Here is a 20,717-nt window from a genome sequence, read left to right as displayed (position 1 = left end):
TAAAAATCAGAGCAATAAGACAGAGGGCTAGACATTTTCTCCAAACCCCATGACCCCTCAAACCTCCCCAAAACAGAAATTATGCGACAAAGGTAAAGCAACTTCATTAGGACACCTAGAATCTAAAAGAAGGTTTAAAACCAATAACTTCCAAACACAAACCACATAACTCAAACCCCAGGAAATGCTGCTCAATGATCCTGAGTTCACTTAGCACTCTTCCCCTACCTTCCATACTACAGACAGTGAAGTCTCACTAACCATGAGCAGACTCAAGGAAACAACATAGATTTACATCAAAATCTTAATCCCTAGTCTCCCCTCCTTTACAGTGCTACAGAGACCATGGCTCCAGAAGTTTGGAAGTTTGGAAGCTGTGGAAGTTTGTTCAAACCTGAAGGGGGCAGGTTGTATTTGGCTTTAAAAGAGAAGCAGAGGTATTTATATTTAACCCTTGGCCACAGCTCTTTATGAAGGTGGACAAGTCACCAGGATGTGACGCTGCATGTGGGGAGATATGCAGCATTTCACCAAGCCTGAGGGAAGCGCAGAGCGCAGCATTCAACTGGGGCCACCTCTGGCCACCCAAAAGTCATTTGAGACAGAGACCTATGGTGGTGAAGTGTGAACTGCTGAGCATAGGAGAAGACTGAGATCTATCCCCCAAGGAAATCACAAAATCACAATGAGGAGAGGGAGTCACAAGTAAGCAATAAGGAAAAGCCTGAAAAGGGGAGACCAAGTAAAAACATTAAAGATCCCCTGAAGTAGAAATCTCAAAGATCCTGAACATAGATAAATGGAACAACAATAACAAATCAGAGCAGTAACAGAAGGAAATATAGCCTCCAGCTCTAGTAAATGAATCCAGGCATTTACGAATAAGTAATGCAAAATGAAGGACAACAATACTTAATGAGAAAAGGACCCGGTGGAATTTGAGAACATGGAACCAGAATATGCTGTTCCCGAGTGATTTAAAAGACAAATAAGAATTTACACCCTGCACAGCAAAAATAATAAGCACAATAGAAAAATGTGAACTTGCAATGACAACGCTTATCAAAGATACCAAAGGGAGAACAACAGATTGGGAATCCAGATACACAAAAGTAAAACACTACCTAGAAAAGATGCAAAAAAATGAAGATATTAAAAGATCACTAAACAAGCAAAACATACAGATCTCAAAGTAAGAATGCATAAAGACAATCTAAAGGATCCTGGGTCTCACAGAAGAACGGGACAGAACAAAAAGCTTTAACATCGCAATGAAGGAAGTAATAGAAGACACGTCCTACATGGAATTTCTAAACACAGAAAATGAAATTCCAATGAAAAGATTCACAGATCACTTGAGGGGAAAAAACCCAAGGCTGTAAATTCCAAGACACACAGTGACTACATTTAAAAATTCAATTCAGAAACAAGTTCTGCAAGCCATCAGGAAAAACACCTTCCAAAAAAAAGGTCATTTGAATAATGGGAGACTGTTCTGTACCCTCAAGAAAAAGGAAAAAATAGAATAATGTCATCCTAAGAGCACTTGAACTCAGGATGCAAGCTCAGGCTGACTTATCCTACAAATCTGAGCCTAACCATACAGACAAAAGATGGATATTCAATATTAAAGAACAATTTGAAACATTTTAAGAAAGAAATAAAAGATAAAAATTTTTTCCCCCTCTCCAACAAAAGGAGTGAATAAATGCAGTCGTAGGTAAGGACTGAGAACAACACAGTGACAACAGGAACCAGTAAGAGACTTCCTACTACACAAGGTGGTGAAAGTGGAAATTTGGTGGACAAAATAGTGAAGAGGCAGAGAGGATATTATGGATAGAACCTGGCAACACCCTGCCTACTGATTACTTCTTTTGTAGGACTATATGGGAGGGTTCCTGAAAGGGGAGTAGGGGAATAGAGAGGAGTAAGTCTGAGGTCAAATCAAGGGCTAGCAATGAGACCTCTGGTCTCAAAAAGAGAACTGGGGGTGGGGGGAATTTGAAAAAGGGAGGAAAGGCAGGAGCCCTTACTTTAGACGTAAGAGGGAGTTCGGCTAATGAATGCCCCTATGGGGGAAAGGAGATGAGGATCTCAACATTGCATGAGGCTTGGGGAAAATTTGATGCCTGAAAAGTCTAATGGGAGTGGGGAGGTGCACATCGAGCTGGAACCCCTGAGTATAACTGGCACCTACATGAGTGGAAGAATATGGATGCAGGGAGATTTTCAGGCAAATATAGGGAAAAAAATATTAAAAATGTATTTTTTATAGCATAGAATATATAGAAAACATAGAAAAATATTTGTATACAATATTTAATTTATATATTTATATAACGTGTATCTTATAATTTACAAATATTCATATTATATATTATAAATTTATATTATATTAAATCAAATATTTTATAGTATACATAAAATTTATACATAAATTCATATTTATATATTTAATATTTATAGAAATGTATACAGAAAAAAAGATCAGTGGAGCGGGACAATGTATCTGCAGTAATTGACATTTTGAGAGTGAGGTACAACGTAAAAGGGGAATTCCTGGGGTAAACCCTAAAAGGCAGTGCTAGAAAAGCCCTTATAAGCAGAGCCTAGAATGGATACCCTGGATGCTCTGATTGTATGAAGAATACAGGGAAAAGAGAGAGACCAAGTCATGAATCAGAGAGCAGATAAACAGAAAGAGGAGATAGATAATGAAGAGTGAAAGAAACTCTTTTTTCAAAGAGGCACAAAACATGAAATTTAAAAAACCCAACCAATTAATTAACAGGACTAGCTGAAAGGGATGAGACTAAAGGAAGACTACTTGACTGAGAGGCAAAAAGAAGGGGAAGAAATAACCAGATAAAGGTGGGAGAGATGAACTAACGAACAAAACCCTAAAGGGTGTGGGGAAGAGAGCCAACGGGGACAGGGCCAGCTTTGAAAGACATTACAGTAAAATAACAGAAGGAACATGAACCTGTGTCTACACCAGAAGAGGGGAAATGAAATAAAAACTTTAAAAAGTAGTAGTGGCCACATGCTATACAAATTGAACACTTTTCTGCACATTAATTAGTTGTAGTGACTTTTTCTTCCCTTCCCCTTCCCTTCCTTTCCAAAAAAAAAAAAACAGAAACAAACCCCCCCAAACTATTTGTCATATGGGATGGCTCTCCCAAAAGGGGAAGTTGAGATACTATGGTAAGCTAAGAAACAGAAAAAATTAAAGAATTATTTTTTAAAAAGTATGTTGTAACCACACTTAAACCCTGCACATTTTAGTAAAGCACCTACTAGATAACAGACTTACAAGAAGACTACAGAATTTATAGATTAAAAACATAAAGGTAATAGAATTAGGAATTCTGGATTTGGAAAAAAGAAAAGCAGCATAGGATAGAGTGCTAGTTGAGTAAGTTGAGTTGAGCTAGTTGAGCCAGTTGAGTAAGACTAATAAGACCTCTTCTGATACTTAACTAGCTGTATGACAGTGAGCAAGTTTATTTAACCTCTCAGTAAAATGAGTTAATTGGAATAGATGGTTTCTAAGATCTCTTCTAGCTCTAAATCTATGGTCTTGAGACCCTGCTTTCTAGGGATAACCAAGTATGTAAAGAACAGGTTCTTCTCAGAGAACTAAATAAAAAGAAAGGGATTAAACAGAAATATGAAGGAGGTAGAATGGATTTAAATTAGATATACAAGAGGGATAAATATTAATATGAATTAACTTACTATAAAAAAAAAAAGGATGCTGCAAGGGACTTCAGTTTTAAGATTTCTAATCACTTGCTCCTTCAGATATAGTCCTGACTACAAAGAGGTAAGTAGACTAAAACAAGCGTCAAACTCACTCCCCAGTGCTGAACTACATCATGTTTAACAAAAAATACAACACAACACAGGATGTTAATTTGTGGTTTTCTAAATCAATATGCTGGCCAAGGATCCGTTTCTCTTTGAGTTTGACACCAACGAACTAAAGCACCTCAAACTTCCAGGACTATTATTCAAGCAACATAAATTATCTAGCTCACGTAAAAATTTGTTCACACATATTCAACAAATTAAAGTCCAAAGCATTCCATCTGGTAAAAAAAAAAAATTTAATTCTTATTTTGAAATCTTCAATCCATCTTATCTTTGTCCACTTTGGTCACTTCAATGAAGACAATGAAATAGACTGCTCATTAGACTTAATGAAAGGTGCTGTCTCTCATAGAAATGGATTATTCTTTTTTTATTATAAAGATTGGAAAATAATCTTCCCCAATAAGAATTATTAGCTTTTCCTAATAAAGAATGTAGTCTCCTTTAGTATTTCACTTTCTTGTGTGTGTGTGTGTGTGTATATATACACACACACACACACACATATACACATACATACACATGTGCATGAATGTATGTTTATCTGTATGAATCTCTACAGGTTAATTCTTGAAATGAGCTGGCAACCATGATTCAAATATTACCTCCTTATGAAATTATCTAGCTAATGTCAAATTTTAGCTTTAAAACTGACTAGTGATCTAACACTGCATAATTTACTTAATTCCTCCAAGTTTCCGTTTCTTCATCTATAAAACTCATGACCTATTTTCACTAGATTGTTGAGAATCTAGTGAAATATATGTAAAGCACTATAAAAATTATTATTTATGGACTGAGAAAAAAGCACTGTTAACTTCATGATAATACCATGTGTCTGAATTACAAAAAGTCTCAGGAAGTGGGGGGGCGGGGGGGGGAGAACTTTCCCCACAGATGAAACTAATTCTATGGGTTTACCTCTTCTTCTTTTAAATATTTGTTTTCCTGAATATGAGAGTTCCTCCTTGCCCTGAGTCAGATGTGTGGAACTTGGAAAAACGCAACTGAGAAATAAAACATTTGAGAGACAACTGTTAACAGGACAGCATCAGCTTCCTTTTCCTGTTTTTATATATCATTATTTTCTGAACATTTAGAATAATTTCAATTGACAGCCTGAAAGGAGCAGAGGATACTGTAATCAAGATTTGCTCCCGATTCATCGAGTACCTACTCCATGTTACTGACCTGTCTGTTCTCTGGAATCTGAGTTGGGAGACTGTCAGTTTACCTTCAACTGTCCCAGAAAAAGGCCTCACCCTATCCAGCATATCTGAGTCATAGGATAATTATTCTCACTTCCTCAAAAGTGGTATGTTACTTTTAGGGTTACAGAGTAGTGACAGTACTTTTTTGCTTATTAACTTAACTATTTTTCCTTCTTTTTAGTATTATATCAAATCACAATAGCTTATACCCGAAAACAGTATAAATAAAAGCAATGATGTCAAACTCATATTGAGACAAGGCCACTAAAATGTTGAGGCCCTAAAGGGCACGTATGGATTGAATTAGTTTTAAAATGTTAGCTTTATTTTCTTGCATTTTTATTTACTTTGTTAAATATTTCCCAATTATATTTTAATCTGGTTCAGGCTGCACTTGGGAATGTTGTGGATCCATGTCCTGAACTTTAAGATCCCCAAATCTCTAAATAAAAATTTATAAAAATTTTTCATTTTGAAAATCTCATTTCATAAAGAATGCTGCAGAACTGATATGCCTATGATATAGATAATTTTACCACACCTCATATTACAAGCATAATGATGACTAGGAAGAATTGATGCTATACTAAATTCTAAGTTATAAGTGCAATGATTTCCTGATTCTGAATCTATTCTCTCCAAATATTTCCAAGGGAATAATAAAATGAATAATTTAAAATATGAACAATATTTTCAGAAAGGACATGAGAAGTCTAACAGAAACAGGTTGCTATAGCAGCCCCAAAAGTATGTGCAATGGAACCCCCAAAAGGGACATATAGTGAGAGCACAACAGAAAACGAAATGTAAAACACAAAGTGAAGTAAAATAAAAAAATCCAGGACAAGTCTTTTTGTGCAAAGAACTCAAAACTGAGGGGATGCCCATCAACTGGGGAATTGGGCTATAAGAAATGATGAGCAGAATGGTTTCAGAAATACTTGCCAACATTTATATGAACTTATTCAAAGTGAAGTGATCAGAACTTTGTACACAGCAACAGTAATACTTGTAAGGATGATCAACTGTGAAAGCTTAGCTATTCTGATCAAGACAAGGATCCAAGATAATTCCAAAGGACCCATGATGAAAAATGCCTTCTATCTGCAGAGAGAATGAACTCAATGCAGATTGAAGCGTACTTTTAAAAAAACCCTTTATTTCTATTTTATTTTGTTTGTGTGATGTTTTTTGCAATATGAATAATATGGAAATGTTTTACATGACATCATATGTATAATCAATTTCGCTGTATTTAAAAAGGTAATAGCCATTCTTAGGTAGTCCTATGGCAATCCCCTAGTCTGGGGATTCTAGACCTGGACTGGCCCTCAGGGATACTCTGTCCACAGATTCCTGTTTTACACATTATTTTCTGATCAATTATTATATTTGGGAAGATGAAGAGACATGATTAAAATTATGTGTGTGTGTGAGAGAGAGAGAGAAAGAAAGAGAGAGAGAAAAAGAGAGAGAGAGAGAGAGAATGCTCTACTGTACACATTGCTGAAAAACTGAAAACTGGCGTCTGGGTTGAGAAGTTTGCTAAGTTACCTTTGATTATGTGAATGACTATCCTAAAGGATCTCATTCTATCCAGCATGTCTGAATCATAGTATAACCCCCTTTTTTTCACTTTCCCAAAAGTGACATACTCCTTTCAAGGATAAAATAGTGATTTCAGCATTACAAACAACATGAATATAATAGAACAACAAACTTTTCATTACTTCCAAAATTAAAGGGTTTTTAAAATATTTATTTGTATCTATATATGATTAATATCTGAGGTTAACAGTTCTGTCAACAGATTATTAACATCAAGAAGAATCCTTCAAAGGGACAGAACAATTTAGCAGATAAAACATAAAACAGTATCTTCCTTCTGCCAGTGGCAGCAGATCTGACAACAAAGGGGGAATGAATGATTCTTTTGGCTGATTATGGAAAACTCCAAGGCAAAGGAGTTTTAGCCAGGAAAACAGAGTTGTCTCTGACAGCTCTAAAAACACTTGGTACCAGCTACTGTTTGGCTCCAGGTTCTTAATCCTTCCCTTGAGAAGGTACCAGCTACTCTCAAAGAGAACTGGAAGGGTCTCCAGTATCAGGGGTACTTTTTTTGAGAATTGGAAAAGGTGACTGTTAAAAAGCTTTGCCTTGTGTCATCCACAGTGGAATTAGCAGCTTATTTCTTGGTTTTCATATCATATTCAAGCTCATTAATATAGAGCCTGCAGTAACTTTCCTTGATGTTTTTCAGATGAAATGCTCTAGCTATGCCTTCTACAATCCTATACTTGTGTAGCTGATGTTTCAACCCAATTTGGTTCCCTAGAGGAATTTCCAGAATTTTGGCTCCAAGAAATTAAAGTTAATTCAAAAAAACCCAGTAAGATAAATGCCCAAAGAATGGTTTTTTTATATGAACAACACTTACATACATTTTTCTTATGATTTCTTGAAGAGTTTAAAAACTTTATAAACTTCTCTTCCAACCATCAAGGTATAACAAGTACCTAGGTAATTATTTAATAAATAATAAAAGAATAATAATAAAATAATCAAACCTATTAAGCATCTAGGTAGTTCCTATCATATGCATAGCACTTTACAAATGATTCTGAGGAAATTTTAACCATTTCTACAATTAAAATTATTTTTCAATGCTTCAATCAGGGTAGATGTATCAAAGTTATGTCAGTGAAAAGGGCAATATTTCAGAGGTCCTATCAAATTGGAAAGGATCTGACAGGGCTGAGTCCCAATGAGAAGCTATCTGTCCAATTGTCAGTCTAACAAGAGAATGACAAAAAAATTTTGGCAACCCTGAAAAACCATCTAAAGTTATAGAGGAGTTGGAATCTGTGTCAGCTGAGTAAAAGCCTACACTGATTCAATGATATATTCTTGAAATATATCAAGAATTTGTTTAGTGAAACCATGGGCTCTCCTCCTCTTCAAAGAATTGTTTAAAAACAGCATGGTTTCAGGTTGCAAAGTACAAAAAAGTACCTGATGGTCAAGACCTCTTCAACAGGAAACATCAAAAAAAAGTTACTGTTATACTAGCAACTATACTCAAAAAAGTTTAGCCTATCATCTGTTAATAGGAAGTTCACAAAATACAAAGCTTAGCATACTGTAACAATTAATTATAAATTTAAATACTTTACTTAAGCACTACACTATTCCACAAAAGTAACAACTTAAAATAATTTGAAACCTGTAACATTGCCGAAGGTGAAAGGGAACACCTCAAATTTTTGAAATGTGTGAAATCTGCCAAGAGAAATTGTTTGGAGCCTATTAAAAACCTACCCATAGAATTTATCCTGCTTGATTATACGTGTTTGTAAAAGGGTTTTTTTTCTTGCTTTCTCAATGGCAGGTGAGAAGGGAGTGGGAGCAGAGAGAGAATGTGGATTTGAATTTTAACACATTCTACCCACATTTCAAAGTCCAACACAAACCTTTTTCTATTTTTAAAGCTTTTACAAATCATTCTAGGACAAACATGAGCTCCCCTTCCTCTGAAGTCCTATCAGTCCTTTCTGCCTGACAACACTCATGTCTCTTGGTATTAATATACTTCTGCCATTTCTAAAAAATGTCTTACTTTCTAACCAGCCTGTAAATTCTATCAGGGTCGGATGCCAAATCTCTTTGTCTTCACTGGAAAAACTAGCAAAATGCCATACACCTTGCAAGCAACTAAAACATCTGATGAGTAAAACATGAAAATAATGTTTTTGTAAAAATTAACTTACATCTATGATCTGTCAAGTTTTTTAAATAGAGTGAATAAAAGCTTTTTTCTTAAAAACTGGGGGAATTTAAACTAAAGTTCAGAGAAATCATAGGATAGAAAATGAATTCTACAGTATCATGGTACTTGAGGTAAGCCACATAACTAAAATTTTATAATTAGTTCATAACAAGCCATGAGATATTTTCCTACTTATTTATATTTTTAACCAATATTAAATTCCAAGGTAAACTCTTACACAGCCATTCAGAAGTTTCCCTCCCATAACACTAGCAAGAGTTAATTTAAATCTAAGGACAACTGATTTTTTAAAAATGCTAATGAGGTTTAAAAATTTTTTCCAGCAAAGAAGGTTAATCACTTGAAGCACCTGCATTCATCATTAACTGATAAAATGGCAATCTAGTTCTTAATAGCAATAGCTTCTGCTGTTGTAGAATGTTTTCTTTCTTTGAACTAAAAATAGCCATTTGAATTTTTAAAAAAAGTAGGAAAGTTATTTATACCACACAACTAATGAATAATATAAAAAAAAGATAAAGACTAAATCAACAATATAATGCAGAATTGTGAGTTTTTTGTGTTGACCTGGCTAATGCTTTTTAAATAAATTTTTCAAAATATGTAAAACAAAAAGTTAATTTAAACTATATAGTTCAATACCTTCCCAAATTTTTACAGGAAAAAAATAAGCCTAAGGGACTTAAACAAATTGTTTTAATTTTAAAGGCAAAATTCTTATTTTGTTGTACATTATTACAATCTAAATGCAATCAACTAATCCTTGCCCAAACCTACATCTCCAAGGACTCATAAATTAAGTTTCACTGAATTCATATTGCTCTCTGACCACTGCTGAAACTCTCTGAAAGAATTTAAGACAGGAATAACACTAACAGTTGCAAAGGGGACCCCTGAACTTGTTTTCTTGAGTTGCCCAATTTTCCAGAGATGAAACCCCCCTGAACTAACTTAAAAGTGATCTTTTGCAAATGACTCTATTAAACTTTCAATGCCCTTGAAACCAAGTCAGATCCCGCCAGTATGCCCAGAATGATAAACTATGCAGCCAAGATCCCTTTCAGATAAGCAGATCATCCTCCTTCCATGTCACTTCCATTTGGGAGGGAATGGTCCTCTACTCCTCCTATAAGACCTCCAATTTTTTTTTGCTGTTATTCCATAAATATCTAAGGCATTGTACGTACGGCAAGCACCTTGGTATAAGGATGCATGTGCCTTTCTCTTTTAATAAATCAAGTTACTACCCACATTTTGTGGATTTGTGACTTTTGATTAACACAGTATAACCAACTCACAGGTAATGAGCAAATTTTTGGTAACTTTGTTTGCTATCGAAGAATTAACATATATGTATATGTATGTAATTCTTACTGTTTGCGGATAGGATAAGGGACGTAATCGGTCATAGTCTTCTTGGCCTGCTGTATCCCATAAACCCAAATTCACGGGTTTCCCATCTACCATAACATTGGCAGAATAGTTGTCAAAGCTGTAGAATAAAAAGAAAAAGTTTAGTACTGTGATTTAAAATAAACAAAGTAGCAGAAAATGGCAGTCGTGTTCACATGAGGACTAAAACAAAGGACCAAAGAAGGGGGAAAACAATACAAGACACTTATGTGCATAAAATACACAGAAAGAACAAAAGAGAAAAGCTACTAATTTAATCCAAAGATGTCAAGAAGACTTTGCCTTTAATAAATAGTATTAAAGAGTAGTTCAAATATTATAAAATACTTTTTCCCAAGAAGTAACAATTGAATTATAAAAATAAATTCTTTTCATACTGTACTTTTGTTCAATTTTCACTGTTTTTAGAACAGATTTTTGAACCAGTTATGGAATCAGTGTTAGTAATCATTTTCACTAAACTAACAATCACAGCAGCATGCACTGAAAATCTACTGGACAGAGAACAATATACAACAAAAATCCTGATTATCTGTGCTAAAGGAAGCAGTGATGCAGATAAAGGAAACTTTGGATAATACAAAAGCAATTTGCATTTAGTTTCAGAATTCTTTTATGTACAATTAGAGCAAATACTTCTAATACTTTATTTATGCTAATATGAAATTAGTTTGCATTTTCTGAGTGTACATAAACCACCAAACTAAATCTTTTAAAAACTGCTAAAGAAAGACTGAATAAATGAGATTTTAATAGCACAATTTCAAGCAGGAAAAAAGTATCAAGTACAAAATATCAATAAATTTCAACCTTAAAGCAAAATTCAAAGTTTCTTTTAAACAGAAACAAATTAATCAAACTCTCGTATTTTGGAGTTTGGGGCTGTTGTTTTTTTTAAACTTAACAAAGCTTTCTTGCCTTGAGGTCTAAGGTAACAGTAGTGAATAATTTCTATTTGCCTACATTTTACAAAGAACTTTCTTCACAACACCAGGTAAGGTAGTGCAAAGACTATTATCCCAAGGTGGTCAAAAATAGTCCACTAAGACACAAAAAGATAAAAGCATGGGCAGGAAGGTTAAAAGCAGTAAGCAAAGAGGTTCCCTGGAGTCTGAGAGAGTTCTCAGCCAAACTCCTACAAACTACTTTTTTATCTTTTTTGCCCAAGAGGGTCACAGTTGGGTCCAGGATCAATTTATCTGGAGGCAAAAGTTAACACACACTAACCCAGGTCTGCACCACCACTCCCTTGCTCATGTGGAGGAAGGTGGGGCCTTAATCATGCCTCTTCAGCTCTACAAATATCCTGGTCCATAGCAGGCTCAGAGGACTTTCATCAGACTGGTAGTAAACAAAAGAAAGGGAATTTGAACTCAGATCCTGACTCCAAATTCTGTGCTCTTTTCCTTATACACTACTGTTATGATTAGTTTTTCACTGCTGATTTAAGGTTATTTACTGAACATTCCTGCAATAAAATACAAAAGACTATAAAACTTATTATAAGCAACTCTTTCTAGAAGACAAAAAAAGAAACAGAGGGTTATAAATCACTCTTTTCTGCCCTGGAACTGTGATCAGGGTCCCCACTCCAGCTAGTGCTCCATCTATTCCCTGGAACTGCAACCCAGAACCAGCAAATGTACAGGCAATGGGAACAGTCTTGCTCTCCAGTGCCAGCAAAGAGTCTCCTGTAATTTCCTTCTGACTAGTTTGGAAGAGCTCAGGTAGGTCCCTGCCTTTACTCTGCCATCCTGGCTCCACTCCCTAGAGGGCAATGAAGCCATGCAGTGAAGAAGAAAAGGAACTTTCTGATCTGTAGCAAAATTCATGAGTAAAATTTTCAGTGTCACAGAATAATTACCCCACAAGTTTTAACTGAGGATACTTACACAGTAGGGATGTATTCTCCAGGAAAGGCATTGGTCGTATAACTGATCAGTAGGCAAGTTTTACCTACAGCTCTAAGGAGATAAAAAGACAAAAATTAGTCAATGTGAAGAGTCCAAGTTACCTTTCATTATTGATTTTTACCCATATGTAAGCATATAAAAAATGAAAATCAATTTCTACCACTTAAAGACAGATACCTTAAAACTTTTTTCAAAAGTATGCTTATTTTTAGCAATATATATGCATCTATGTATAGCTCAATCTCAAATTTCAAGGAGAAAGACTGGCATTTATTACATAGTAGATATCAGATTTTCTCATATTTTAGAACTGGTTTATTACTTTTGAATGGATGCTTAGCAATTGCTTATTTTATTTCATTTTTTTGGTGAGGAAAATGGGATTAAGTGACTTGCCAAGTGTCACTCAGCTAGGATATGTGTCAAGAGTTTGGGGCTGGATTTGAACTCAGGTCCTCTGGTGCTCTTTATCTACTCTACCACCTAGCCATTCCTAAGCAATTGCTTATTGAAAGAACAAGCTTTAAAAGAAACTAAGAAAGATAATTACATAAAGAACATTATGACAATAAAAAGAAACATACTTTTGGCATTGTAAATAGATAAGCCCTGCATCTAGACCAGACATATTACTTAAATGACTGGTATAACTTTAATGCCACTTCCAATTTATCTTATGATTAATGGCAGTAAATTGACTCTGTTATTTCTGCAGTTCCCCAATTATTATGCTACTTTTGTAGCCAAGGACATTATTTTACAGTTGCTAAACTTAACTCATAATCTCAGCCTCTTAAAACCTGCACTTTCTTCTAAAATGACCTTTTTCAATTAATGGTTACCACCAAAACTCATTCATGTTTGGAAACCTGGAGTCGATTTTGGGAGGGAGAATTAAAAATAAATTTAATTTCAGTTTTCAGTTATAGGTATTCAAATACAAGAATAAAAATTAAAACAAATAAATCAAAATAGCAGTTATACATGTAACCCTAAAATTACTTGCTAATTGTTTTAAATATATATATATATTAACTTTAAAAGGTAGCAACACAATCACCGTTAGTTTTTTAAACTGTTCTATCCCTGACCCTCCACATCCAAATCATATTAACACATATTTTTTATATCTCCCCACCTCCTCCTCCTCCCCTTGAACCTTCATTATTCTAACTCAGACTGCTGTTAGCTCTCGCCAGAATCACTGCTTCTTAGCTGATGTGCCCTTTCTACACACTTTGTCATGCCTTCCTAATGCACTGTTCTGATCATGTCAAAAGCTTTCATTTCCAACGTTCCCTAAAAAAAGTCCAAACTCCTTGGAACCTGGAATTTAAGGCTTTCAACAGTCTTGGCTTCAACCTTTCCAGCACTTCCTCTCACAATTTCTCCTCATATCCAATGTCTCAATAAACCCGACCACCACCAGCTATTTCTAACCTCAAGCTACACCTTCTTCTGCTTCCAAATCCATAGCTCACACACCTCCTGTGTTTCAAATGAATTCCTCCTCCCATCTAGCTTCAGCAATTATCCTATCTATCCTTCAAGGCTCAGCTCAGTTCCCATCTCTTACATGAACTAACATGATACTCTTAATTCTCAAGGTAGGTCTCTTCAGATCTCTCAGAGCATTATTAGTACATCTCCGAGGCACTTATACTATAATTCAGATTAGAATTTGATATGTTCCTATCCCATCTCTCTTATCAAACAGTAAGTTCCTTGAGGCTAGGGATTGTGTTTTGTTCATTTTTGTGTTCTCAATGCCTCGTTCATAACAAATGGTTAATAAATATGCATGGATATTAAACTGAACTCATTAAGTAAAAATGTCAAAAAAGTCATTCTTTCTCCCTTCCCTGTATCTTCAACCCCCAACCAAGAGGTTATTATCCTGTTTTACATTCTTCTAAGACATGTTACATCTAATATTAAAGACAGCTGACAAAAATAAGAGGAGGGTGTGGGAATTTCAGAGAAAGTTAAAAAAAAGAGAAGAAACCACTCTGAAAAATCCCAGAATTGTCTGATTAACACAACCAATCATGACTACAAAGGACTGATAATGAAGTATTTTCTTATTGGAGAGGTGACAGACCAAGGCAGGGGGGGTTTTAACTGTTTTTTTTGTGGGGAGGGGCTAATATCATGGACCCCTTTGGCAGTCTGATGGACCCTTCTCAGAAGAATGTTTTTAAATACATAAAATAAAAAAAATAGAAGCTCAAAGGAAATAATAAATTATATTGAAAGTTATCCAAATATCTGCACTAGAGACCTAGAATCAGCCATTCTTTCTCAGGCAGAGCCATCATGTCAGTGTTTTGCATGAGTTTACATACTTGTTAAAAGGCAGTACATCTACTTTGAGGTAAGGAGGACTATAATTTGGGGGGTAGAAATTACTATGGAAAAGTTATATTTTACTCAATGAAATTAGTTTAGCTGTAAATGGCATTAAAAACAAAAATTTTGAAAAGCACACATTTGAAGGGGGAAAGATATAGGGGCTGCCAAATACTATAACCAAGTCTACAACCTAAACCTCATGGAGAAATGCAGTATTCACAAAACCTGATAAGACAGTGCTAGCTCATGAGACCCTGTGTGAATCTGAAGGATTCTGATATGGATTCAATAATCTTTCTGTATGCATGGTTAATATTTAAAGGAGTCAATCTTCTTGATCCACTTCACAGAGATATCTCTACTTAGGGATTTAGGAATTGTCAATACGTCATCATAAAGTTAGAACTTTTTAAAAGCAAGAAACATTCTTACCAGTAACATACCACAGACCAATGGGATTCTGCCAACTTTTGTTTCCACTTAACATTATTAAGTGTTTAATGAAAAGTTGGGGCTCAGTCCAAAAAAACTGAGTCAAACATTACACCACAAGTTTAAAGGTAACACCCAGATCCTCAAGGTTTTATTAAAATGGCAAAGATATTGTTAGACATAAATTGTGTCAAAAACTTTTTGTTAGTTTTTCTTATAATACTTGGCTCCCCCCAGATTTGCTGTTTTACATTCCTTACCCAGCGTTGAGCCCTATTGCCTAACCCTGCCCAACTTATTCTATTCTACTGATCAGTCAGTATTCATCATCCCAAATTCCCCTCTAAAGACCCATTTCCCCAAAAGAAATCTATCTTGGATTATCTGGTTATATGTCTCATCACCAAAGTTCACTACTACTCCTAGTCACTGCCCAAGCAAAACTGCTTTCTTAGGTTCACGTATACCTCATTCATTTATGTCTTACCTCTTTCTTGACAAGCCTATTCATCAACCTCCAAAATATACAATCCTCATTATTCATTTCCATTCATTAATCTGAACTCAATTCAGTTCTGAAGCTTTCTCCATCAAGTCACCACTTGTGAGTCTGCTTGCTTTTTAATTCCCAAGTTTTTGACTGGTTGCATATAAAAAATAACACTCCTACAGAGTATTTTTCTCACAACAACCTTGAGATAGGGATAATATCTATACTACATTACAGGGGAGAAAACTGAGGCTCAGAAAAGTGAAGTGACATGAAGCTGGTAAATACCAGTCATAATTTGAACTCAGATCTTCCCTAACTCCAAGTGAACTACTGTACTGGCTCCACCACAGCAGAAGAGGTAAAACTTTTTCCCCTCAAAAAATTTTTTTAAATCATTTGATCATTTGGATAAGATGACTACGAAGGGTTTTAAACCAACAACTGTTATGAGGAAATGAAATTTCTTCCTTAAAGATCCTTTTTAAAAAACCAAAAGAGAAGTTCTGCTGAGATGCTTTCTGCTTATTTTTAAACTACAAGGAACAAAGTCATACTACAAGTTCTAACCAAGAAATTCTCAGTTCATAAGATTTAAAGTAAAATAGGATCATAACATCATTTAGTGCTGCCTCCCCAACTTATTTTTACTTGTGAAATTTAATTTTTAATTAAGTGTGTACTTGTATGCACACAATCACATTATAAATACTGCTATAGAAGACACCAACCACGAATTGTCTGGACAGCCAGGGAAGTGCTTTGGACAACCACTAACCCGAAATAAATTTAAAATTTCACTTTGCTGCACAAGTAAGAAAAAGCTTATGATTTGAAGAAAATGATTGCAGCGGTCTGTAACCATTTAAACTAGCAGACAGTCATTGCTAGAGCTAATAACAAACAGATTTCTTAATTTGTATGAGTTTAATTTTTTGAAAGTAAATGTCTTAAAAGTCAATCAATAAGCATTTAAGCATCTAATACGTGGATGCACTGTATTAGGTTATTTCTGGGGATGGAGTTAAAAGTTGTTTTGGAATGGCTTTATAGTTTTCCAACAGATTTCCTTCTTCCCTCCCCCATTCTAGAAGGTGGGGGTCATAACCCCAGTGATCTTGTCTTCTAGAATATATTATACTTTATATATCATATATATTATATATGTTATATACAAACAATATATATAGAATATACAATATCTACCATCCATGTCAGTGACCCCTTTCTGTCTGATTTGTTCAAGCAAAACAGAAGGAAAAGAAAACAATTTCCACCATCTTATTTTGAAAGGTTGATTAAATGAGCATGCTTGGAATAAAGGGACAGAAACTCAGATCCTCATAAAATACAGTGCTTTTCCCATGGAAATTGCTTTGGAGTTTCTGCTCTTGATTCCAAGTCTTTATCTGATGCACAAGTCTCTTAGTCTTCCAACCCTTATCACAGAAATTAAGGTTCTGACATAATCTGATCAAAACACTGTGGTACAGTAAAGGAGGACTTGAAGTCAAGGCCTGGCCACATATGCATTAAGTGCTTATTATGCGATTGTCAAATAACTTAGCATCTATGGGGCTCAGTTTCCTTCTCTATAAAATTAGGAGTCACTTCCAGCTCTATATGATGCTAACTTCATAAAACTATTTGCTACATCTCTAGTATTTTAAAAAGCGACAGTCACCCAACTTATAAAGATGTATTTATGTACCCCTGAAATATGGCTGTGCAAAAAAAATTCTAGTAGCTAAGGGTCAGGACTGATCTTGGATTAAACCAGTTATTTTCCATAAAGAACTGGGAGTCATATTTGGTGACAACAATCTGATACTGATTGCAGACTTTTTAATGGCTCAATACAGTCCCTCTAACCACTGAGATATGATTTAATTCATAAAAATCAAAGTGATTGGCTTGGAATTAAGTTCTTCTGTTCTTGTATTTGCTGCTAGCTCCATAATATGTATTTTTAAAACAAAGAAAACTGGTCCATTCTGGTAAACAATTTGGAATTATGTTAAGAAAAGTGATTAAAATATCCAAATTCCTTTAATAAAGAATCCACTGCTAGGCATATACCTAAGGTCAATGATATTACAACAACACTGTAGTAAGCAAAGAACTGAAAACAAAGAGAATAAGGGGATATCAAATGAAGATAGACTAAACAGACTGGGATACATGAATGTAATGCCAATATTGTTTCATAAGCAATGATGAATATAAAGAAGTATGGAAAGATGTATGAAATGGGCAAAGTGAACCAGGAAGAACTATGAAAACACTATTAATTTTATGACTATTGTAATGTAGAAAGAATAATCAACAAAATAACTGAAACTGAATCTTGTCCAAAGGTAGATCTCTTAACCAGAGGGATGGAGACAATTACAGAACATAAAAAGGGATAATTTTGACTACATGAAACTGAAAAAGCACGAACAAAATTAATACTTCTAGGATGAGAAGCAGGCAAATGGGTGAAAAACACTTTATATCATTTTTTTATTTCAAATTTCACAAGAGTTTAGCATTCAAGATATATAAAGGAACAAAAGCCATTTCTCAAAAGATAAATGGTTAAAGGATATGAAGTTATCAAAAGATTTCCAAACTAATAACAATCATAAGACATGTTCCAAATCATTAATAAAAGAAATGCAGATCAAAACAATCCTGAGATTTCACCTTACACTCTGAAAAAAGGCAAAGATGACAAAAGATATGAATAGCAGATGTTGCAGGAGGTGTGGGAAGATAACACCAGAGCAGAGTTGAGGGAAGCCTGATTAAGTACAACCATTTTGGAAAACAATTTATAATTATGCAAATAAAATGATTAAATGTCCATAGCCTCTGATCTAGAGATTCCACTACAAGGCTTACACCCCAAGGAGACCCTATACACACCAAAGTATTTATATCAGCACTTTTTGTGAGACCAACCAACTGAAAATAAGAGAATGTATGAGGAATGGCTAAACAAATTGCAATTCATGAATAAAATGGATTATTACTACATAGTAGTAACAGATAGTACAGTTAATGTAAGAAATGATGAATTTTATGAAGACAGAGAAGCATAGAAAGATCTACATGAACTGATGCACAGTAAACAGAACCAAGAAATATACACTCCTACAACAATGTAAATGGAAAGAATCACCAAAAAGAATCAAAAATAATTGTGAAATTATAAGAACAAGCATGCTCCCTTGCAGAAGTGAAAGGGTCCACAAGAACAGTACACTGCATATGTATTTTCAGACTTTTTCAGTGTATTGATTGGTTTTGCTGATTTTTTTCCCTCTTTTCTTTGGTCTTTAAAAAATATAATTTATTATATGAGATGGTTCTCTGGAAGGGAAAAGACTGCTGGAGGGAAACTGTGATGTAAAAAAAGACATTAATAAAAACTTATTTAAAAAAGAAATTTGAACACTGCAAAATTATAATAACCAAGATTTGTCCAAAGAAGAAATAGAAGAACATACCTCCTCCCCTCCATCTCTGCAAAAGTAGCAACAGAATAATGAGTGTGGAATACTGCATATAATGGCCAACTTACTTGATGTGTTGGTTAGTTTTGCTGACCTCTTTTTTCCATTTTTTGTATTTTTTGCTAAAAAGGGATGCCTCTCTGGGAGATGGAGGGAAGACATATACAGGAAAATGTTGGTGATGTGAAAACAACAAAAATTAAAATATAAGTATCTATACTAAAGCATTTTTCGCTTGTAACCTGGGGAAATTACTCAATTCACCTCATAAAACTATGAAAATATTACATTCCTCAAGTAAAAATGCCATATAAACAAAAAAGAAATCCCCACAAGATCTTTAGAAATTAAAATCTGTCCTTCCCTTTTCAACTACGATGGATCTTTTCTCCTGTAAAGCAGCATTAAATAAATCTATTCATTTAAGACCAAAAAACACCTATATGTCACTAAGTCTGGTAATAATGGTAAATAAACAATAGTCTTCATAGGATAGGGTTTTTTTTAATTTGTTTTCAGCTTTCTACACTCTGAATTGTAAATTTTCTCCCTATCCCTCTGCTCCACCCCACTGGAGTGTAGTCTGATACAGGCTATACATGTACAATCATATTAAATATACTTCCACATTAGTCAAGTTGTAAAGAAGAATCAGAACCAAAGGGAAAAACCATGGTAAAGAAAACACAAACAACAACAAAAAAACCAGTATGCTTCAATCTGCATTCAGACTCCATAGTTCTTCCTCCCAATGTGTATAGTATTTTCCATTACCTCATAGAATAAATATGAAAGGAATTAAGAAGTACTACTCAAAACTGAGAACTAAAAAAATTATACTGATTTTAATAAAGAGGAATAAGGAGAGAAAGTAGAAACTGATTAGACTTCATATGATCCTGATGCAAAATAAATGAATTAGATGAGAGGCCAACTATATTAGATGAGAAGACCAATCAATTTACTTTGGATCTAAATGTCCCCAAATTCCAAGTAAACAAGCATTTACTAAGCTCTCACTATGTTTCAGGCATTGTACTAAACGCTAGGAATACAAAGAAAGGCAAAAACAACGCCTACCCTCAAGGAGCTTACAATGTAATGGGAAAACACGTAAAACAACTACATATAAACAGGGGTAGTGAGGTGGTGCAATGGATAAACTCTACTAAAAGGTGCTTTCAAAGGGTTAAAATTATTTTGATCAGCTCTCCCCTCCTGATGCTCTCCCCTCTCTAGATAGAGAAAATGGTGAGAGTTAAGTAACAGGAGGCATTATGGTCACATTAGAAACCTCCCAAAGACTAGTTTTCTAAATGACTTCTAACCAAGATGGCTACTTGAACAGGAGGCAGACCACCCAGCTCAGCTCTCCCCTGCCTTGAATAGCAAAAAACTGAAGTTACACATCAAAGTAATTATGAAGAAATACAATAAAAAATTATAGAGTGACTACTTCCAACCCAATCAGAAGCCCAACGGCAACAGGAAAGGGGGTCTGTCAACAAAACCCATGCCAGAAGTGGTTTAGCTTCCCAATGTGTCAAAAACAGAGATTGTATCCTGTAAGCCTGTCTGTGTTCACAGGCCACAAGAATGAAGGTTAGCTCTGAGAATGCCCAGGGTGAGGATCTTGAAATCTGCAGTGACCAGTGAGAAGCAAAGGTTAGATACCAACACTCAAACTCGACAGCCAAGACTAAGAAGTACTGAGGTACACGATGTACCTCAAATTCTGTC

The 20,717-nt window shown here is 34.9% G+C and overlaps 1 protein-coding gene across 2 annotated transcripts in view; it reads right to left on the bottom strand.

Moving 5' to 3' along the window:
* RAC1 (Rac family small GTPase 1) overlaps positions 1 to 20,717 on the bottom strand; it is a 41,924-nt gene that overhangs the window by 10,025 nt on the left and 11,182 nt on the right. For both annotated transcript variants that reach the window (XM_072597863.1, XM_072597862.1), the window contains exons 2-3: positions 12,183 to 12,254; positions 10,252 to 10,369 (exon numbers count right to left, since the gene is read on the bottom strand). In XM_072597863.1, coding sequence (XP_072453964.1) covers positions 10,252 to 10,369; positions 12,183 to 12,254 — 190 coding nt within the window. The remainder of the gene's footprint in view (positions 1 to 10,251; positions 10,370 to 12,182; positions 12,255 to 20,717) is intronic.

The sequence above is a fragment of the Notamacropus eugenii genome, chromosome 3, assembly GCF_028372415.1.
Source record: "Notamacropus eugenii isolate mMacEug1 chromosome 3, mMacEug1.pri_v2, whole genome shotgun sequence".
In the NCBI taxonomy this organism is placed as follows: Eukaryota; Metazoa; Chordata; class Mammalia; order Diprotodontia; family Macropodidae; genus Notamacropus; species Notamacropus eugenii.
The sequence above is the reverse complement of the archived record's forward strand: the minus strand, read 5'-3'. Positions and strand labels throughout refer to the sequence as shown.